The following is a 21,503-nucleotide window of genomic DNA, read 5'->3' on the forward strand; positions in this document are numbered from 1 at the left end:
TTTTGACGCTTTTTCAAATTCGTACCCCCACCAATGAGCCGGCCAACCCTCAAAGTAATTACTGCATCGGTCTATGTGCCTGTTGCAAGAACAGGGGCATTTTCAATAAAGTATTAACATAAAGACACAAATTCATACCATGCTTTTGTTGTTTCTGAGCACATTATATTTTCATGTTTACCTATTCAACTGTCAATCTATCTCAATCATCTGATCTATCAATTAATTATCAGTAGGAAGAAACTTACAGTAGTTTATCCTTTGGTATTACTGTTCTGGCAAACTTCCCAAATCCAGTAGTTATTCCATAGACAACACGGCTTTCTCGAAGGATTGTTTCAACAATGTCTCTTGCTGCATGGACTCTTTCCTCCGCAATTTTTTTAAGGCCTATTTTACGATTTCCGTAGCCCAACGAATAAAGCTGCGACGGAGTTAACTGTTCACCGTCCAAATAAATATAATCCTCATCATGATCGTCGTTATGATTATTTTTTTGGCAAGGAGTAGCATGGGTAACAACGACAAAATCATTGTCATCTAAAACGTCAACTATATGGTCGTGAGGGTCAAGAAGACAGTTCCCATTTTTTCTCCTGATTTCTTTTGTGTCTGGAAGATTTTGATTAGCTGGTAAATTGGGATTAGAGTTTCGATAGTATCTTCGTGTTGCTTCTTCACCAAGCCACTGAACAGGCTTTTTCCCTGAAATAAACAAACAAACAAAATACTACTGGAAATATATTACTAAACTTGAAAATATTACTGGAGAGAGGAGAGTCCAAGCTTCCCTAAATTGAACTTAAACCTTTTCAATAGTAACCAATGTAGACGTGCTTCCATTCCACTAATGTGGGAATAAAGTATTTAACTGTGAAAAAAAGAGTAGAATTATAGTAGGACACAGTCCGGAAGGAAGTATGTTATCGTGCTTACTATTTGAACAGGATTGTTAACAAAATTGATTCTTACGCTATATTACCAGTGTTTCTACTTTAAATTTTTTCAATCCCTTAAAGGCTGGTGGAAAATCCCTATTTTAAATACCGAAATCCCTCAAAGTTTCCCCATTTTCTGACTTCTTTCAGAGTTACAAGTAAAGACCTATTAGGCTGACTTTTAATAGCATTTGTTCAGGACGACTTATTTCGCAACTCAAGACCTTTTACGAGCACCAAAATATCTTCTTTCGAGGTTTAAAACAATTCTTATCGACTAGTTAAATTCGGTTTTGATTTATAGATTCCGCGTCCAGATTTCAAATTTTGGACCATAGGAATATATTTTATTTATTTGTTTTTCTTTGCCATTATCTTTTCCTTCTCTATTACTACTTTTACAATACCTATGTTTTTATTTGAATTATTACAAAGGATTGGCGTAAATGGTATCCAACCGGTCGCTTTTCACGTATTATGTTTGTTTTGACTTTTTTTTTTATATTGTGTTGTTTATTTGAAACATAGTGTATTATCAAAAATGAATCACATAAATCTTCATTTAAGGACAGCTTTGATCTTTTGAATTATTTGAGTTTAACTAGTGTAGAGGGCTATCTGCCTCCCAGTTTTCCAGAAAATGCCGAATATAGACGCACTTTAATTTGTATTCAGGAAAAGTTAATGAAAATTACCAAACAATAAGATTTAAGAGAAAACAGCAAATACTAAGATTAATACCCGAGTCAGCGTTGTCATGGCCAAACCTATGGTCTTTTCCAATGCCTAGAAAAGCGAAACATTCGGACGCAGTAGCATCAGATTTCCTGGACTTCGTTTTATTCTTTAAACTCTCGGTGAACGTAGGGGGGGAGGCCTTTACGCTTCATCCCATACTTGACAGAAATCTTCGCAGCCAAAGTTATGTTTTTGAGCCCATTCCTCTTTTCATTTTGTGCTGTTTTCAGAATGCTGAAAAGTCTTTACACAACGATATGTGAGCAGGGAAGTCCAAAAATAAACCAAATGACATGAAGAACGCTAGTGAACTTTAGCACTCCACTTGGCGTCTTGATGGATGCCACCCCATTCCAAAAATCAAACCTTCAGTCCTTCCCCGTTGGTTATTTTGTTTCAAATTTCGCGGGTCTATCCAAGTCCGACAAAAACTAGAACGTTTGTCAATTGCTTTTGCCGAAATTCCACCATTGTATCCAAAATTCCTATTTCCGTAACAAAAACTCATAGGTTCGGCAAGGAAAAAAGTGGAAAATCCAAATTTAAAGTAGAAATAAAGTACTAAAATAGGTCTAAAAATATTAGAGGAGAAACCTTCAAAATAAAGTAGTCTACTCTGAAATATTGTAGAAATGGAGGCACTGCAATGTAGATAAAAATAACACACTAGCGAATTTTAGATGGCGTTGATTACAACAATAAAATAGGAATCTTTTTTAATGATAGTTTAACGTAAAAACTGTAACAGATACAAGCAGAAAGTAAGAACCAAAATTAATAATAGGTTTAGTGGAGCTTAAGAATCAAGGACGTACTACACAAAAATTTTACTATAGGCTTCCGAAAGGGTCAGCTTAACTAAGAATATATGATTTACTGAAATTAAATAATGGGCATTAGTGGGTATCAGGCCAAAAGATTTTACTGCTAAGTTGCCAACTAAAAGATTGAAGGTTGAGAAGCTTGCTTAAGCCACTATTATTTTTAGAAAGTTCTTAGGATAAAAATTTATAATCATTAATGAATCAATTGAAAGTATATAAATTATTTACGAAAATCAGGAGAAATTAACTTGGATGCACAATCCATGAACATATTTGACACGGTCTATTCAACTATAGGGCCACATGGACTATGGTTACATTAAAAGGAAAAAGAAACGCTAATAAAAAAAAAAAAAAATACCACTACCCCCTTTATACATATACTTATCTTTCTCGAAATCATATTCCCTTATTCTGTGGAGCTCTCATTGATTCACTCTTTCTCTCAGTGATTCTTTCTCTCAGTGAATCACTGCCACACGGAAATGTTTTCCCTCATTCCTAAGATTTAGTTGACCTTTAACCTTCGAAGTTACTGAAAACTTTACTGAAAACAATCCCAGTTTCGAGTTATGTGTTTTTATTTCTCATGATATCGAAATAAAGAAAGAAAATAACCATTATAACTAAGATTAATGAAAAAAACAAATGAATATCGATTGTTAGTTTAATATACACACTGAAATTTATACCAGAAAGTCTTAATAATTTATTGAACTCAAAAGATGAGAAAACCCTTAAAATGTATTTTGTTTTCAGTAAAGTGCAACTTCTGTTTTGGTCTTCAGAATTTAAGGGGGGAGTTCAGCCCTACTCCCCATAGTTTTCTTTTTCGTTTTGAGTTTGACTCGGTTATTTATTGTAATTTCTGTTTGTTTTGAGTTTTATTTATTTATTGATGCTAATTTATGGTAGTTCTACGCTTCAAAATACCAGTCCAAAGATATTACGCCTAGATATCTTGTCAACCTGGTCTATGTTGACAACCTGCATGTACTTAATTCAATACTGGCAGTAATAGTAGCATTAGTAGTAATAGAAGTATTAGCAAAAGCGGTAGTAATATCGGTAGCCCTGAAAGTTTCAGCTTAATACCCTACGGTATTGCTGGGAAAGTGTTAATTCCCCCCTTTGATAGCCCGAACATACATAGTGTGATTCGATTCAGTTCAACACCACTCTTACCATTTGCTTAAGGTTTACTAATGCCCTTGGCATTCGCAATAGTCATAGTCATAGCAGCTTAAGTAGCAATCGGAGCGTTGGGAGCAGAATTAGAAATAGCAATTGTAATATTAGCAGTATTAGCATTAATATTATTCACATTGTGCCATTTTGGGGTATTTTAACTTAATACTTTAAGCCGTTTTGGAGATATTGCTGATACACCCTTTTGATAACCAGCATGCACATATTGTTCTTTGATTTAGCCCAAAGTCCACCTCAACAGTCCCCGAAAGTTTCTTTTAATATCATTAGCAGTAGTAATAGTGAACTAACAACAGTAGTGGTGCTCCTACTACTTGTAGTAGTAGTATGCACAAATTGCATTTTTATTGGTTCAACATACCCCTCAAAATGCCCTGAGAATTTCAACCCAATATTCTAAGTCGTTCTAGAGATACTACTAACTCAGCCTTTTGGCAGCTCGCATACACAAAGCGTGTTTCAATTACCTTCAAAATTCCCCTCAACATTTCCTGAAAATTTCACCTCAAAATACACCTCAATATACCCTGAAAGTTTCAACTTAATGCTCTAAACCATTCCTGATATATTGCTAGTATACCTTTTTGACAATCTACATGATCATAGTTTGTTTTGATTTAGTTCAATATCCCCCTAAATATTCCCTGAAAGCTTCACCTTAACACCCTTAGCTTCAGTAGTAGCAATAGTTGCAATAATTGCAGCATTAGTATGAGTATGCACGCACCGTCTTTTGTTTTTTTAACACCCCCTTCAAAATACACTGAAAGTTTGAACTTAAAGCATCCACCAAGCGGTTCTTCAGCCATACATACGTTCCTTTGACAACCTGCATACACATAGTGTGTTTTGATTTAGTTCAACATCGTCTTGACATTCGCTCAAATTTTAACCTTAATAGCCTTAGCTTTAGCATTAGTAGTAGCAGTAGTAGCATTAGCAGTACTAGTAGTAGTAGCATGCAAATATTGCCTTTTGATTAGTTCAACTCCCCCCCCCCCCAACAAGCTCTATAAGTCTCAACTTCTTACTCCGAGCCGTTCCTAAAATATTTATGATACGCTCTTTTAACAAACTGCATGCACAGTGTGTTTGGATTTAGTTCAACTTCCCTCTCAGTAGTCCCTGAAATTTTCACCTTCATACCTTAGTCTTAGTCGTAGTAGTAGTCACAGTAGTAATAGTAGGAGTATTAGTAGCAGTAGTAATAGTAGTAGTAGTATCAGCGGTAGCAGTAACCGTAGTAGCCGTGATAGTATGTATATGTAGCCATTTGGTCAGTTGACCATCCCTCTCATTATGCCTTGAAAGTTTAAACTTAATAGTCTAATAGTCTATAGTCTAAGGTAGTCTAATAGTCTAATAGTCTAAGGTATTGCTGATACGCCCTTTGAACAGCCTGTGTTTAACTTCCCAATTTAGTTCGACTTCCTCCTCAATATTTTCTGAAATTTTCAGCTTAATACCCTTAGCCTTAGTAGTGGTCACAATAGAAGTAGTAGTCGTAGTAGTAGTAGTAGCAAAAGCGGTGGTAGTAGTAGTATTAGTAGTAGCAGTAGCTTGCACATATTACCTTTTGGTCAATTGAACATTCCCCTCATCAGTCCCTGAATTTTCCAGCTTAATACCCTAATTCATTCCTGAGATACGAACTATTGACAAACTGCATACATAAATTGTGTTTGGATTTAGTTCAACTTTCTCCTCAATATTCCCTGAAATTTTCACCTTTTTACCTTTGCCTTAGAAGTAGTACGAGTCAAAATAGTTGTAGTAGGAGCAGCAGCGGATGTATTATTAGTAGTAGTAGTAGTATTACAAGATGGTATCTCAAAATTTTGATTGGACGTGTTTGGAGAAAGAGGTACGGGAGAGGGGGATGGATGGATGCCATCCAATTATTTTGACTTTTAATTAATTAAAAAAACGTTTTTCACAAAATAAGTATTTCAAAGAAAAGTAAAGAACTCCATTAAACAAAAAATGAGTAAAAATAAAATCAAATAATCTACAGAGCGTGAAAATACCACAAATCAGCATCGATAAATAAATGGAACCCAAAACGAACAGAAATTACAATAAATAACCGAGCCAAGCTCAAAACAAGCAGAAATTAACCTAAGTTGGGCGCAAAACCCCTATGCCTTCTTTAGGCCAGAACAAAATTTGCATTTTACTGAAAAAAAAAATATAAATGTTTTTACTTTTATAACTTTAATAAATCAAATAATATTAATATATCAATTACTAAATATCAGTATATGTATATTAAACTGACAATGCACATTCATTTGTATTTTTTCAGTAAAGCACAAATTTTGTTCTGGCCTCAGGAAGTCAGAGTGGTTTTGCACCCAACTTATGTTAATTTCTGCTTGTTTTGAGTTTGACTATATTTCCAGAACTGCGTTGAATAAAACGGCTATCTCAAAGTTTTGATTAGATGTGTTTGGGAAAAAGTGGGCGTGAGAGGCTGGTTAGTTGCCCTCTAATCACTTTCGACTATTAAAAAGGGCACTAGACCTTTAAATTTTCAATCAAATGAGCCTTTTTTGAAGTTTCTACGACAACACCTTCTATAAAAAACCTTATATGCCCCCAAGGCATAACTTACAACCCTTGCCCTAAGGGATGTGGGGGACTGTCCTCATCAAGACATAATTTCTATCTGGAAATCAACTACGCTGAACAAAATAGCTATCTGGAAATTTTGATTGGATGTGTTTCGGGAAATGGTGGACGTGGAAGGGGTGTTAGTCACCGTCCAATTACTTTCGACTATTAAAAAGGGAACAAGTCACTCCGATTTCCAATTGAATGAGCACTTTTCGAAGTTTCTACGACAACTTCTTCGATACAAAGTGCCCTGCTCTAAAGGAAAAAATTAATAAATAATACGTTGTGCCAACATCGTTCTGATAGGCCCCGAGGGTATATTTTCAAACCCATGCTCTGAGGGTTATGGGGGAGTTTCCTCCTCAAAAACATATTTTCTATCTGGAAATCAACTACGCTGAACAAAAATGGCTATCTCGAAATTTTGATTAGATGTGTTTGGGAGAATGATGGGCATGGGGAGGGAAGGGGGGAAGGGTAGTTGCCCTCTAATCACTTTCTACTATTAAAAAGGGCACTAGCCACTCCAATTTCCAATCGAATGAGCCCTTTTCGAAGTTTTTACGACAACTCCTTTGATACGAAGAGCCCTGGTATGGAAAAAAAAAATAATAGATTATGCCAACATCGTTCTTTACTTAAGCAACGCAATCGCGCTGCTTATGCTTTATACAACATCTTTCTATATAGACATTGTATGCCCCCAGGGCATAACTTATAACCCTTACACTGACGGCTCTGAGAGGTTTATCATCCTAAAAGACCTAATTTCCAGAACTTTCAACTACGTTGAACAATGGATATCTCAAAATTTGATTAGATGTGTTTGGAAAATGGTGGGCGTGAGAGGGGTGTTAGTCGCTATCCAATCACTTTCAACTATTAAAAAAGGCAATAGCCCTTTCAATTTCCGATTGAATGAGCCCTTTTGAAGTTTTTACGACAACACTTTCAATAAAAACTTTAAACGCCCCCAGGGCATAACTTACAACCCTTGCCCTGAGGGCTGTGATGGGAGGGGTTGTCATCCTTAAAGACCTAATTTCCAAAACTTTCAACTATTTTGAATAAAATGGTTATCTAAAAGTTTTGATTGGATGTTTTTGGGGAAAACGTGGGCGAGAGAGGGGGGTTACTTGCCCTCAAATCGCTTTTGACTATTAAAAGGGTACTAGCCCTTTGAATTCTAAATCGAATCAGCCCTTTTTCAAGTTTCTACGACAAAGATATCAATAAAAACCTTATATGACCCAAGGGCATAACGTATAATCCTTGCCCTGAAGAATGTGGGGGGAGTGTCCTGCTCAAAGATATAATTTTCTTAATTTTGGACGTCGTGGGACAAATTGGCTTTCTCAAAATTTTTATTGGATGCATTTGGGGAAATGGTGGGCGTGGAAGGGGTGTTAGTTGCCTTCCAATGACTTTCGACAATGAAAAAGGGCACTAGCCCTTTCAATTTCCAACCGAATGACCCCTTATTGGAGTTTCTACGATAATGCGTTCTATAAAAACCTTATATGCCCCCAGGGCATAACTTACAACCCTTGCCCTGAGGGCTGTGGGGGGGGGGTGTCCTCCTAAAAAACATACTTTCTATCTGGAAATCAACTACGCTGAACAAAATGGCTATCTCAAAATTTTGATTGGATGTGTTTGGGGAAATGATGGGCGTGGGAGGAGGAGGCTCGTTGTCCCCAATCCCTTTCGACTATTAAAAAGGGCACTAGCTCTTTGAATTTCCAATCGAATGAGCCTTTTTTGAAGTTTCTACGACAACGCCTTTTATAAGAACCTTATATACTTACATGGAATAACCTACAACCCTTGCCCCGAAGGTTGTGGGGGAGTGTCCTCCTCAAAAACATATTTTCTATCTGGAAATCAACTACGCTGAACAAAATGACTATATCAAAATTTTGATTGGATGTTTTTGGGGGAATGATGGGCGTGGGAGGAGGTGGCTCGTTGTCCCCCAATCCCTGTCGACTATTAAAAAGGGCACTAACTCTTTGAATTTCCAATCGAATGAGCCTTTTTTGAAGTTTCTACGACAACGCCTTCTATAAGAACCTTATATACCTACAGGGAATAGCTTACAACCCTTGCCCCGAAGGTTGTGGGGGAGTCTCCTCCTCAAAAACATATTTTCTATCTGGAAATCAACAACGCTGAACAAAATGGCTATCTCAAAATTTTGATTGGATGTGTTTGGGGGAATGGTGGCTGTGGGGGGAGGGGGCTAGTTGCCCTCTAATCACTTTCGACTATTAAAATGGGCACTAGCCCTTTGAAAGTCCAATCGAATGACCGTTTTTTGAAGTTTCTACGACAACACCTTCTATAAAAACCTTATATGCCCCCAGGGCATAACTTACAACCCTTGCCCTGAAGGCCGTGGGAGAGTGTCCTCCACAAAAACATAATTTCTATCTGGAGATCAACTACGCTGAAGAAAATCGCTTTCTCAAAATTTGGATTGGAAAAGTTTCGAGAAATGGTGGAAGTGGAAGTGGTGTCAATTATCTTCCAATCACTTTAGACTATTAAAAAGGACACAAGCCATTCCAATTTCTTATTAAATGAGCCTTTATCGAATTTCTATGATAACTCCTTCGATACGAAGTACCCTGGTCTAAACGAGTATGCCCTCACATAACTTAAAACCCTTGCCCCGAGGGTTTTGGGGGAGTGTCCTCCTCAAAAATATATTTTCTATCTGGAAATCAACTACGCTGAACAAAATGGCTATCTAAAATTTTGATTGGATGTGTTCGGGGGAATGATGGGCGTGGGGGGGGGGGGGGGGGGGTTAATAGCCTTCTAATCACTTTCGACTATTGAAAAGAGCACTAACCACTCCAATTTACAATCAAATGAGCCCTTTTTTAAGCTTTTACGAAAATAATGTTGAAAAAGTGAGTGAAGCACTGGCTGTTGAATGTCGGCTTGGGACTAAAAAAAAATCAAGTTTGTGTTGCGTATAAGCCCCCGTCGGCCCCAATACCGCGTTTTTTCAATCTCTGGAGTCTTTACTAGCACCTTTGGACGATAAGAATGTTGTGGTTATGGGGGATTTTAATATAAACCTACTGAAATTTGAAGAAAATACCATAGAACAGAATTTATTACATTAATGACATCGAATTCCCTAATTACTTCCTGTACAATTCCAATGCGTATTGCATCGACTAGTGCAACTCTCATTGAAAACATATTTTTAACAACACCATACGGATTTCTCTGATTATTTTTTGTTAATTTCTTATGTGAGATACCAGATTTATAAAATAAAATCATCAGAAACAGCAACCCGGATTATTAATAAAAAAAAATCTAGTATGTTTAAAGGATAAACTGCATTCGACTAATTGGTCTCCTGTATTTGATGCTGATGAAATAAACTCTGCGACGGATTATTTTTTAGAATGTTTTAATGCTGCACTTGATGAGTCGTGTCCAAGAGTAAAAAAAAGAAAACGGAAATATAATCAACCCATCCAACCATGGATATCGCCCGCCCTTTTGACGTCAATAAAACATAAAAACAATCTCTATAAAACCTTAATATCTTTCCCAAGTGAAGAAAATAGAAGAGCCTTCAAAAATCATAAAAACCCTACTTTCAAAAATAATGCGTAATGCTAAAATGAAATTTAATTTCGATTCTTTTAATGAAGTAAGTAAGTCCCCAAAGAAAACTGGGGAACTAATCAACTCATGTCTAAATCGATCGCGGACGTCTTCTTCACCATCAAACATACGGGATGCCCATGGTAATACAATTGAAAGGGAACTAGAAATGGCAAATTACATAAATTTTCATTTCGTGTCAACTGGGCAGTCAGTAGCTAGTAAGCTCCAACGTAATATGTCTCATGGGCAATGTAATTATCGTACGTACCTAGGAAGTCCTTCTGAAAAATCTATATATTTTTAACTCCGGTAACAGAAGAAGAGCTTGCTAAGGTTGGTAAGCATTTAAAGAATGGAAATTCCCCGGGGATTGATGAATCGTCGACCAATATTGTTAAAGCCATTTTACCTAGTTTTAATAAAGTTATGTGTAATTTCATAAATCTGTCATTTAGATCGGGAGCTTTTCTGGATTCTTTCAAAAAAGCGAAAGTGTTACCGCAATATAAAAGTGGTGACCGGACTAATTTCTCGAATTATAGACCCATTTCTATTCTTTCGGGGTTTTCTAAACTAATGGAACGATGTTTTTATAATCGAATGTATAATTTTCTGTGTTCAAAAGATCATTTTTCAAAAACACAATATGGATTTAGAAAAGAGCATAGTACGCAGGATGCTATATTAACTATTGCACAATTTATTCACGAATGTCTGGACAAAAATGGATCCCGGTAAGTATATTTTTGAACATTGAGAAGGCATTCGATTCGTTATGCCATGAAATACTGTTGTAAAAATTAAACCATGGTTGGACACGAGGACCAGCGCACGATTTTATCGCGTCTTACCTAAGTGGTCGCTCCCAAGTGACTATGATCAACGACACAGTTTCGGATCCGTGTCTGTTGTCAAATATTGGTGTCCCGCAAGGTTCAATCCTGGGACCACTGCTTTTTATAATATATATATAAATGACCTTCCATCAGCGACAGAAAACCATGGTCTGAATGTTCTTTTTGCTGATGATACCGGATCATCACTTACTGGACAGTCGGAAGAGGATCTCAAAGAGAAGCTGCAAATCGTATTTTCACAACTTCTTGTATGGCTTAAATGCATCAAAAACCAAATTTATCATTTATAGTAGAATTGGGCAGAATGCACAAGGAATTTCAACAATATTTGATCATGCTACAAATATTCAAATTCAAAGGGTAACATGACTCCGGTCTATTGGTTGTATTGTTGATGACAACCTGTCAAATAAAGAACATTGTAACAGATTACGGGTTAAAGTTGCTCAAGGGGTTGGTATAATGCGAAGTTTGCAGCATTTTTTTCCGTATGAAATCCTACGTCTAATTTATTTTGCATTGGTTCATTCCCATCTTACGTATTGTCCTCTGATATATCTGGCAACTTTCAGATGTCATGTGAAACCGATACAAATTCTTCACAACCGGCCTCTTCTAATTTTACAGAAATTTTTACCGTCACCGTCTTCGTATCCTAATAAGAGTAAAACTGAAACTCTTTATCTTCTAACTAATATTTTGCCTGTTTCACAGATATTCACCCTTAATTTTTTTTTTTATTTAAGGTAAAATATGACCGGTCGGAACTACCTCCGTACTTTCATTCGAATAAATTTTTCCCTCTGCAACATGCCCATGCTTATGAAACCCGACATAAATAGAACATTCAGCACCTAAAATTAAGCACTGAGAGATCACGGTTCTCGCCATTATTTTCAATGACGAGTTCATGGTGTCTTTATCTACCATTTATTGATTGTTCAAATCTCTTCCAAATATAAAAAAGCAACTTCATTCTATCCTTATAAATAAATTCAAAAATTAATAATATATTAAAAAACTGGGTATATTTGATAATATTGTTTTGTTGGGTGTTTTGCCCTTTGAGCTGCCGGTCAACGGTTACCCTTGCTCGCCCGTTGGTTCTCTTTTTATTGGTGTGTTTTCGGTGGATCTTTGCCCAGTGTCGGTGGGTTTTTTGGGTGGGTGCCCGTCTATTGGTGAGTCATGGAATAACTCTTATTTATTTTTTGTTGTCAAACAGGTTTATTCCGATTAATGTACCGGGTTTTTGTCATTCGGCCTTGTGTCTCCGGCGTCTACCCACTATTTATGTTTATCTTGTACAGATATTTCAAATCAAACCTTGAACCTTGAACTCCTTCGATACGAAGTGCCCGGGTATGGAGAAACAAAAATATTGTGCCCACATCGTTCTTTACTTAGGCAGCGCTATCGCGCTGCCTATGAAAAGACTACTGGAACTTTCAATTTCCAAACCAATGAGTCATTTACCAAGTTTCTATGACAGTTTCTTCTATACGAAGTGCCTTGATGAAAAAAAATAATTGTGCCCGCTTCACTTTTAGGCAGTGCTATTGCGCTGCTAATGATTTGGAATTATAAGGTTTTTGAAACTGACGATTTTAGAGCACTTACCTGATCTGGGTAAGGGGGGGGGGGAGGTAGTTCTTACAATCGAACAGAAAAGCAAACATACGTTTCTCTCTTTTGAGATTTTTTTTAAGTCATCGAATAATAACCATTATTTATCCTCGTCAAATCACCCTATCCAAGTTAAAAAAAGGGAATTGTTCTATTTGTTGATTGTGTTTAAAAATTAGCATCACAGAAATATATGTAAAATGAACTAATTGTCATTAAAAACGTTTTATTTGGGAATGGGTGTCTTGAAGAAATGATTTGAAAAACTATTGAAAGAAGAAAGAAAATACTAGAGGATGAAGAATTTTTTTGTTGAATAAAACCTATTAATAAAAGAAATTTACAACAAAACAAATAATTGTCCTATTATAAAACATAAGGCAAAATGGAAAAAAAACAAAAACAACTAAACATATTTCCATCATTTTTCCCTTGTTCATCCTAAAATTCAAGAAAGAATTAAAAAAATGAAATGTAAAATCCCATTTTGAATTTGAACTGACTGTCTAAGATCTTGGTAAAAAATATCACTAGATTCCTCCTGAGGTGTAAAAAAAGGCCATAGATTTTTGATTCAGCTGTTGCAGAACATTTTTTTGATTTCCATACCATAATGTGCTGTTTCGTCAAAAAAAAAAAAAAACTAACTGCCTTGAACCATTAAGAAGTCATAGATTTAAAAAAAAAGTTATAAGAGGATTAGCATAAACGGGGAATAGGCAGATTACAAATTAAATTTCTTCCAAAAGGTATATTAAAAAAACAATCTATGTCTGCATTTAATTCTAATCATCGAAAAAGAAAATTGATTTTTGGAAACTCAACAAGTTTGAATCATAGACAGTGTAAAATGCGCTGCCTAAGCAAAGAACGATGCTGGCACAATGTATTTTTTTGTTTTTTTTTGGGGGGGGGGGTCCTTTAGACCAAGGGCACTTCGTATTGAAGGAGATGTATAAAATTCTGAAAGGGCTCATTCGATTGAAAAATGGAAGGGCTTCTGCCCTTTTTAAAAGTCGAAAGTTATCAGACGGCAACTAACACCCTTTTCACGCCCACCATTTCCCGTACCACATAAAATCAAAATTTGAGATAGTCATTTTGTTCAACATAGTTGAACGATCTGGAAATTATGTCTTTGAGGAGGACACTCCCCCTACAGCCCTCAGGGCAAGGGTTGTAAGTTATGCCCTGGGGGCATATAGGGTTTTCTTATAGAAAGAGTTATCGTAGGAACTTCAAAAAAGGCTCATTTGATTGGAAATTAAAAGGGCTAGTGCCCTTTTTAACAGTCGAAAGTGATCGGAGAGCGAATAAGCCGCCCTTACGCCCGCTATTTTACCAAACACATTCAATCAAACTTTTGATATAGTCATTTTGTTCAACGTAGTTGAAAGTTCTGTAGATTATGTCTTTGAGGATGACAAACCCCCCACAGCCCTCAGGGCAAGGGTTTTAAGTTATGCCCTGGGGTAATATAAGGTTCTTGTAAATAGCGTTGTCGTAGAAACTTCAAAAAAGGCTCATTCAATTGGAAATTGAAAGGGCTAGTGCTCTTTTTAATAGTCGAAAGTGATTGGAGGGCAACTAACCCCGCTCTCACGCCCCTGACTTCCCCAAACAAATCCATTCAAAAGTTAGACATAGCCATTTTGTTCAACGTTGAAAGTTCTGGAAATTAGATCTTTGAGGATGACACCGCCCCCCACAGCCCTCAAGGTAAGGGTTTTAAGTTCTGCCCTGGGGGCATATAATGTTTTCATTAAAAGTGTTGTCGTAGAAACTTCAAAAAGGCCTCATTCAATTGGAGATTGAAAGGGGTAGTGCCCTTTTTAATTGAAGAAAGTGATTGAGGTGCAACTAACTCCCCTCTCACACTTGAGATAGCCATTTTTTCAACGTAGTTGAAACTTCTGGAAATTATGTCTTTGAGGATGACACCCCCCCCTCCTCCCAAAGACCACAGGGCAAGGGTTGTAAGTTATACCCTGGGGGTATATTATGTTTTTATAGAAAGTTTTGTTGTAGAAACTTCAAAAAGGGCTCAGTCAAAAATACAGAACAAATATAATTAGTATTTCACTGAAAAATACTCTTTTAAATGTTTTCATTTTTATAACTTTAAGAAATCAAAAATTAATTTACATTTTAATGAATAACTATCAGCATATCAGAGGCAACGCTATAGCGTTGCCTATAGTAAAGGCCATACAGCTCCAATGTTTTATTATTTATTAATTAAAAAACTTTCTAAAAATAAGTTTTTCAAAGAAAAGTAAAGAACTCCATTAAACAAAAAATGAGCAAAAACAAAATTAAATACTCTACCAAGCGTGAAACTACCACAAATCAGCTTCGATAAATAAATGCAACCCAAAACGAACAGAAATTACAATAAATAATCGAGTCAAAACTCAAAACGACCAGAAATTAACATAAGTTGGGCACAAAATCTCTATGCCTTCCCAAGGCCAGAAGAAAATTTATACTTTACTGAAAAAATACAAATGGATCTGCATTGTCAGTTTAATATGTATGTATTGATATTTAGTAAGCAAAATGTTAACATTATTTGATTTATTAAAGATATAAAAGTAAAAAAAATTATATTTTTCAGTGAAGCGCAAATTTTGTTCTGGCCTTGGGAAGGCATAGGGGTTCTGCGCCCAACTTATGTTAATTTCTACTCGTTTTCAGTTTGACTTGGTTAATAATTGTAATTTCTGTTCGTTTTGGGTTTCATTTATTTATCGATGCTGATTTGTGGTAGTTTCACGCTTGGTAGATTATTTTATTTTATTTTTGCTCTTTTTTTGTTTAATGGAGTTCTTTACTTTTCTTTGAAAAACTTATTTTGTAGAAAAAGATTTTTTAATTAATTTCTGTTCGTTTTATATTTACGTAGTCTTTTCAGGGAAAAAGAGAATGATACTTTAAATCTTTTGGTTTTTTAAGAATTTATAGTTTGGCCATCTATTTGTATTCTGGAGAAAAATTTTCAGCAATTTTCAACAACATACACCCTTTTAAAAATCTGGCCACAAATAGTACTGTTTAATTTAGTTTCATACCTCCTCTAATTGAACTGAAATGGAAAACTTGATACCATTCGCAAAAAAAATCTGTTTACTTTCTTTGATAGCTTGGATACACTTACGCTATTTTTATTTGGTTAAATTTTAAGAGCAGAAGTAGCCCCGAAAGTTTGAACATAGTCATTCTTAGGATACCGCTGAGATGCCTTATTGCGGATCCGCCATTTAAAATATCTAAAAAAGTTCGAACACTGGAATGTCTAATTAAAATTACACTGATTGTAACGTGTTCTATTTAAATTATTTTAGAAATAAACTTGCCCCTTAAAATTACTTTATATGGAAAAACTTGGGCTCTGGGAAACTCAGCGGAAGATACTCAATTCTTTTTCAAAATGTATATATATATTAAATTTGAGTAAATATAATTAATAAAAATCAAAGAGAGGATTAGTGGCTATAATAGACAACTAGTAAGTTGGCTACTAGTTTCTCACCTGCTTTCACTATTTACAAGTAATATTTGACTAATCTTAACGAGTAAAACACACAGCCGAAACCTCTAAGAAAAAGTACCTAGATCTCTTTCTCTTGTACGATATAGAAAAGAGTTTTTTTTAATAAATATAATACAAAGTGTATTTGAATTTTATATAAACAAACCACGGGCTCTAAAGGAGGCTTAGTGGACCATACTAAATATTAAAAAAAAAAATATACATTCATTAAATTTGGCTTAGTAAGAACTTGTTTTATTTAATTTTCATTAAAAGCAATTTTCGAAATATTCAATAATTGTTTTTAATGAAAATTAATCAGAGGATTAGTGGCTAACTGGTGATACCTCTATATAAAAAAAACGCGCCTTGACCTCTACCTCCTGGGTGGTATGGAAAACAGGTCGTGTGAAAAAATAATTTTCTTGAATTCTTTTTTAGTTTGAAGAAACATTGCCAAAAAAAGAAGACTGAAAAAGAGAACAAGGAGGTTGTCTAAAAAAGAGAAGTGAATCGGGAAGAGCTGGAACCAATCAGAAATCAAGTTGCACTATGCTTCATCCTTTTAAAGACATAGGAAGAAACCGATGACGATGGTGAAGGCAACATTCTTCTGTTCCAAAGACACAATCGCGATAAAATTTCGTACGTTGCCGCATTTGCCAGAAAGTTATTGTCTATTCCTCTTACTAGTGTGACCGCAGAAAGACTATTTTTGGTGGTAGGCCTGATAGTGACTATGATAGTGACTTAGAAAAGAAATGGCCTCAATCCACACAGAGTGGATAAGTTGATTTTCATTCACGATAACTATAGCCACATCCCGCAGTTCTAATATACTTCTGAAGTTTGCCTGAAGGAGTTTTTTTTTCGGCGGACTAACATTCAAAGATAAATGATGAATACAATAATATGGTATTCGAAGTTTTGTATACAGTAATTTTCAAGGAATAAAAATAATATTAATTTTGATTATTAATTCTGTTAGAAAAACATAGCTCTTAGATATTTCAACTATTCTACAAAGATTCTGAAATGCCACAGCCATTTCGTTTTTACCAGATTTCTACTTCTCTTGACAAATAATGAAAAAGACCTAACCATCTATCTATCTAATGAAGAAGAATATCTTATAAATAAAAATTGAATTTGAGGAAGACTAAAATCTATTCTATAAATCATATAAAACAACTTTCTATATAAACCTTATATGTCCCCAGGGCATAACTTACAACCCTTGCACTGAGGGCTTTGAGGGGGTTATCATCCTAAAAGACATAATTTCCAGAACTTTTAACTACGTTGAACAAACTGGATATCTCAAAATTTTTATTCGATGTGTTTGGGAAAATGGTGGGCGTGAGAGGGGCGTTAGTCGCTATCTAATCACTTTTAACTATTGAAAAAGGCACTAGCCTTTTCTATTTCCAATTGAACGAGCCCTTTTGAAGTTTCTACGACAACGCTTTCAATAAAAACTTTATATGCCCCTAGGGAATAACTTACAACCCTTGCACTGAGGGCTGTGAGGGGGTTATCATCCTAAAAGACAAAATTTCCAGATCTTTTACTAAACTGAACAAATTGGACATCTTAAAATTTTAAGTGGATGTTTTTGGGAAAATGGTGGACATTAAATGGGCGTTAGTCGCTATCCAATTCCTTTCAGCTATTAAAAAAGGCCCTAAACCTTTCGGTTTCAAACTGCAGGAATTCTTTTGAAATAGTTACAACAAGGCTTTCAATGAAAACTTTATATCCCCCCAGGGGTTGTGGGAGAGTGTCCTCCTCAAAAACATATTTTCTATCTGGAAATAAACTACGCTGAACAAAACGGCTATCTCAAAATTTTTATTGGACGTGTTTGGGGGAATGATGGGCGTGGGGGGGGGGGGCAAGTTGCCATCCAATCACTTCGACTATTAAAAAGGGCACTGTCGCTTTGAATTTCTAATCAAATGAACCTGTTTTAAAGTTTCTACTACAACGCCTTCTATAAAAACCTTATATGCCCCCAGGGCATATCTTAAAACCCTTGCCCAGAGGGTTCTGGGGGATTGTCCTCATCAAAAATGTATTTTCTATCTTGAAATCAACAACGCTCAACAAAATGGCTATCTCAAAATTTTGATTGGATGTGTTAGAAGAAATGAAGGGCGTGGGGAGGGGAGGGAGGGCTAGTTGCCCTCCAATCACTTTCAACTATTAAAAAGGGCACTAGCCCTTTGAATTTCCAATTGAATGGGCCTTTTTAGAAGTTTCTATGACAACGCCTTCTATAAAAGCCTTATATGGCCCCAGGGCATAACTTAAAACTCTTGCCCTGAGGGTTGTGGAGGAGTGTCCTCCTCAAAAGCATATTTTCTATCTAGAAATCAGCTACGCCGAAAAAAATGACTATCTCAAAATTTTGATTGGATGTGTTTGGGGTAGTGATGGGCGTGGGGCTAGTTGCCCTCCAATCACTTTCGACTATTAAAATGGGTACTAGCCCTTCGAATTTCCAATCGACTAAGCCTGTTTTGAAGTTTCTACGACAACGTCTTCTATAAAAAACCTTATATGCCCCCAGGACATAACTTAAAACCCTTGCCCTGAGGGTATTGGGGAAGCGTCCTCCTCAAAAACATATTTTCTATGTGGAAATCAACTACGCTGAAAAAAATGGCTATCTCAAAATTTTGATGGGATGTGTTTGGGGAAATGATCGGCGTGGGGGGGGGGCTAGTCGCCCTCCAGTCACTTTTGACTATTAAAAAGGGCACTAGCCCTTTGAATTTCCAATCGAATGAGCCTTTTTTGTAGTTTCTACGACAACGCCTTCTATGTAAACTTATATGCCCCCAGGGCATAACTTAAAACTCTTCTCCTGAGGGTTTTGGAGGAGTGTCCTCCTCAAACACATATTTTCTATCTGGAAATCAGCTACGCTGAACAAAATGGCTATCACAAAATTTTGATTGGATGTGTTTGGGAGAATGATGGGCGTGGGGGGGGGGGGGGGGCTAGGTGCCTCCAATCACTTACGACTATAGAAAAGGGTACTAGCCCTTCGAATTTTCAATCGACTGAGTCTGTTTTGAAGTTTATACGACAACGTCTTCTATGAAAACCTTATATACCCCAGGGCATAACTTAAAACCCTTGCCCTGAGGGTTGTGGGGGATTGTCCTCCTCAAAAACATATTCTTGTATCTGGAAGTCAACTACGCTGAACAAAATGGTTATCTCAAAATTTTGATGGGATGTGTTTGGGGAAAAAGTGGGCGTGAGAGGGGGGTTAGTTACCGTCCAATCACTTTCAACTATTAAAAAGGGCACTAGCCACTTCAATTTCCATTCGAATGAGCCCTTTTTGAATTTTCTACAACAACTCCTTTGATACGAAGTGCCCGGGTATGGATAAAAAAAACGTATTGTGCCCACATCGTTCTTTACTTAGGCAGCGCTAGCGTGCTGCCTAAAATATGGATTGGATGTGTTTGGAGAAAAGATGGCCGTGAGAGGGGGGTTAGTTGCCTTCAAATCACTTTCGACTATTAAAAAGGGCACTAGCCCTTTGAATTCCCAATTGAATGAGCCTGTTTTGAAGTTTCTAAGACAACGCCTTCTATAAAGACCTTATATGCCCCCAGGGCATAACTTAAAACCCTTGCCCTGAGGGTTGTGAGGGGTTGTCCTCCTCAAAAATACAATTTCTGTCTGGAAATCAACTACGCTGAACGAAATGACTATCTAAAATATTGATTAGATGTATTTGGAGAAAAGATGGGCGTGAGGGGGGGGGGTTAGTTGCATTCAAATCACTTTTGTCTATAAAAAGAGCACTAGCCCTTTGAATTTCCAATCGAATGAGCCCTTTTTCAAGTTTCTCCGACAAAGATTTGAATAAAAACCTTATATAACCCCACCGCATAACTTATAACACTTGCCCTGACGACTGGGGGGGAATGTCCTGCTCAAAGGTATAATTTCCTGAACTTTGAACTGCGTGGAACAAAATGGCTATCTTGAAACCTTTATTGGATGTGTTTAGGGAAATGGTGGGCGTGGTAGGGATGTTAGTTGCTTTCCAATCCCTTTCGACTGTTAAAAAGGGCACTAGCCATTTCAATTTCCAATCGAATAAAACTTTTTTGAAGTTTTTACGACAACGCGTTATATAAAAACCTTACATACCCCTTGGGCATAATTTACAACCATTGCCCTGAGGGCTGTAGGGGGGTTGTCATCCTCAAAGACTTAATTTTCAGAACTTAAAACTACGTTGAATAAAATGGCAATCTAAAAGTTTTGATTATATGTGTTTGGGGAAAAGGTGGGCGTGTGAGGTGGGTTAGTTGCCCTGTAATCACTTTCGACTATTTAAAAGGGCACTAGTCCTTTGAATTTCCAATCGAGTGAGCCTTTTTTAAAGTTCCTAAGACAACGCCTTCTATAAATAACCTTATATGCCCCCAAGGAATATCTTACAACCCTTATCCCAAGGGCTTGCCCTAAGGAGGACTGTCCTCAAAAAAAAATTTATTATGCCCTGGGGGCATATAAGGTTTTGTATAGACAACATTGTCGTAGAAACTTCAGAAAGGGCTCCTTCGATTGGAAATTTAAATGGCTAGTTCCCTTTTTAATAGTCGAAAGTCATTCTAAGGAAACTGACAACCCTTCCACGCCCACCGTTTTCCCAAACACATCCAATAAAAATTTAGGTATAACCATTTTGTTCAACGTAGTCGAAAGCTCTGGAAATTATATGTTTCAGCAGGACTATCCCCCCACAGTCTTCAGGGACAAGGGTTATAAGTTATACCCATGGGGGCATATATGGTTCTTATGGAAGGAGTGCTTGTATAAACTTCAGAGAGGGCTCATTTGATTGGAAATTGAAAGTTCTAGTTCATTTTTTAAGCTTCAAAAGATATTGGAGGGTAAACAGCTTCCCCCCCCACCCTATTATCCCAAATGCATCCAATAAAAATTTTAAGATAGCTATTTTGTTAAAAATGTTCAAAGATCATATAACGAAAATTCCGGTTTTGACACAACCCACCAGGGCCCGAGGGCAGGTGTTTTAAGGTATGCCCTGAGGGCATATAAAACCCTGAGGGTCTTATGGAAGGGATGCTCGTATTAACTTCAAAGAGGGATCATTTGATTGAAAATTGAAAGTTCTAGTTCACTTTTTAAGAGTCAAAAGAGATTGGAGCGCACCTAGCTCCCCCCCCCCCTCAAAGCCCTTTTTCCTTCAAACCAAGCCGATAAGAACTTTGAGATACCTATTTTTTTAAATAGTTCAAAGACCATATAACGAAAACTCAGTGGTCAACACAGCTCCCCCCCCCCCTCCGGCCCGAGGGTGGTTGTTGTAAGTTATGCCCTTGGGGAATATATGGATCTTATTGAAGAGGTGCCCGTAAAAACATTCAGAGATGGCTCATTTGATTCGAAACTTTCTAGTTAAGTTTTTTCGAGTCAAAAGACATTGGAGGGCAACTAACCCCATGCCCCTTTTCCCCAAATGCATCCA

General features: G+C 36.6%; 1 protein-coding gene across 1 annotated transcript in view; it reads right to left on the minus strand.

Annotated features, from left to right (window-relative positions):
• The window catches only part of LOC148941365 (histidine ammonia-lyase-like), an 86,002-nt gene that overhangs the window by 46,172 nt on the left and 18,327 nt on the right, over positions 1–21,503 (minus strand). The window contains exon 2 of the mRNA XM_089104549.1: positions 249–705. Coding sequence (XP_088960675.1) covers positions 249–705 — 457 coding nt within the window. The remainder of the gene's footprint in view (positions 1–248; positions 706–21,503) is intronic.

The sequence above is a fragment of the Artemia sp. Qi Xiang Cuo genome, chromosome 18 (assembly GCF_049724085.1).
Source record: "Artemia sp. Qi Xiang Cuo chromosome 18, ASM4972408v1, whole genome shotgun sequence".
Taxonomy (NCBI): Eukaryota; Metazoa; Arthropoda; class Branchiopoda; order Anostraca; family Artemiidae; genus Artemia; species Artemia sp. Qi Xiang Cuo.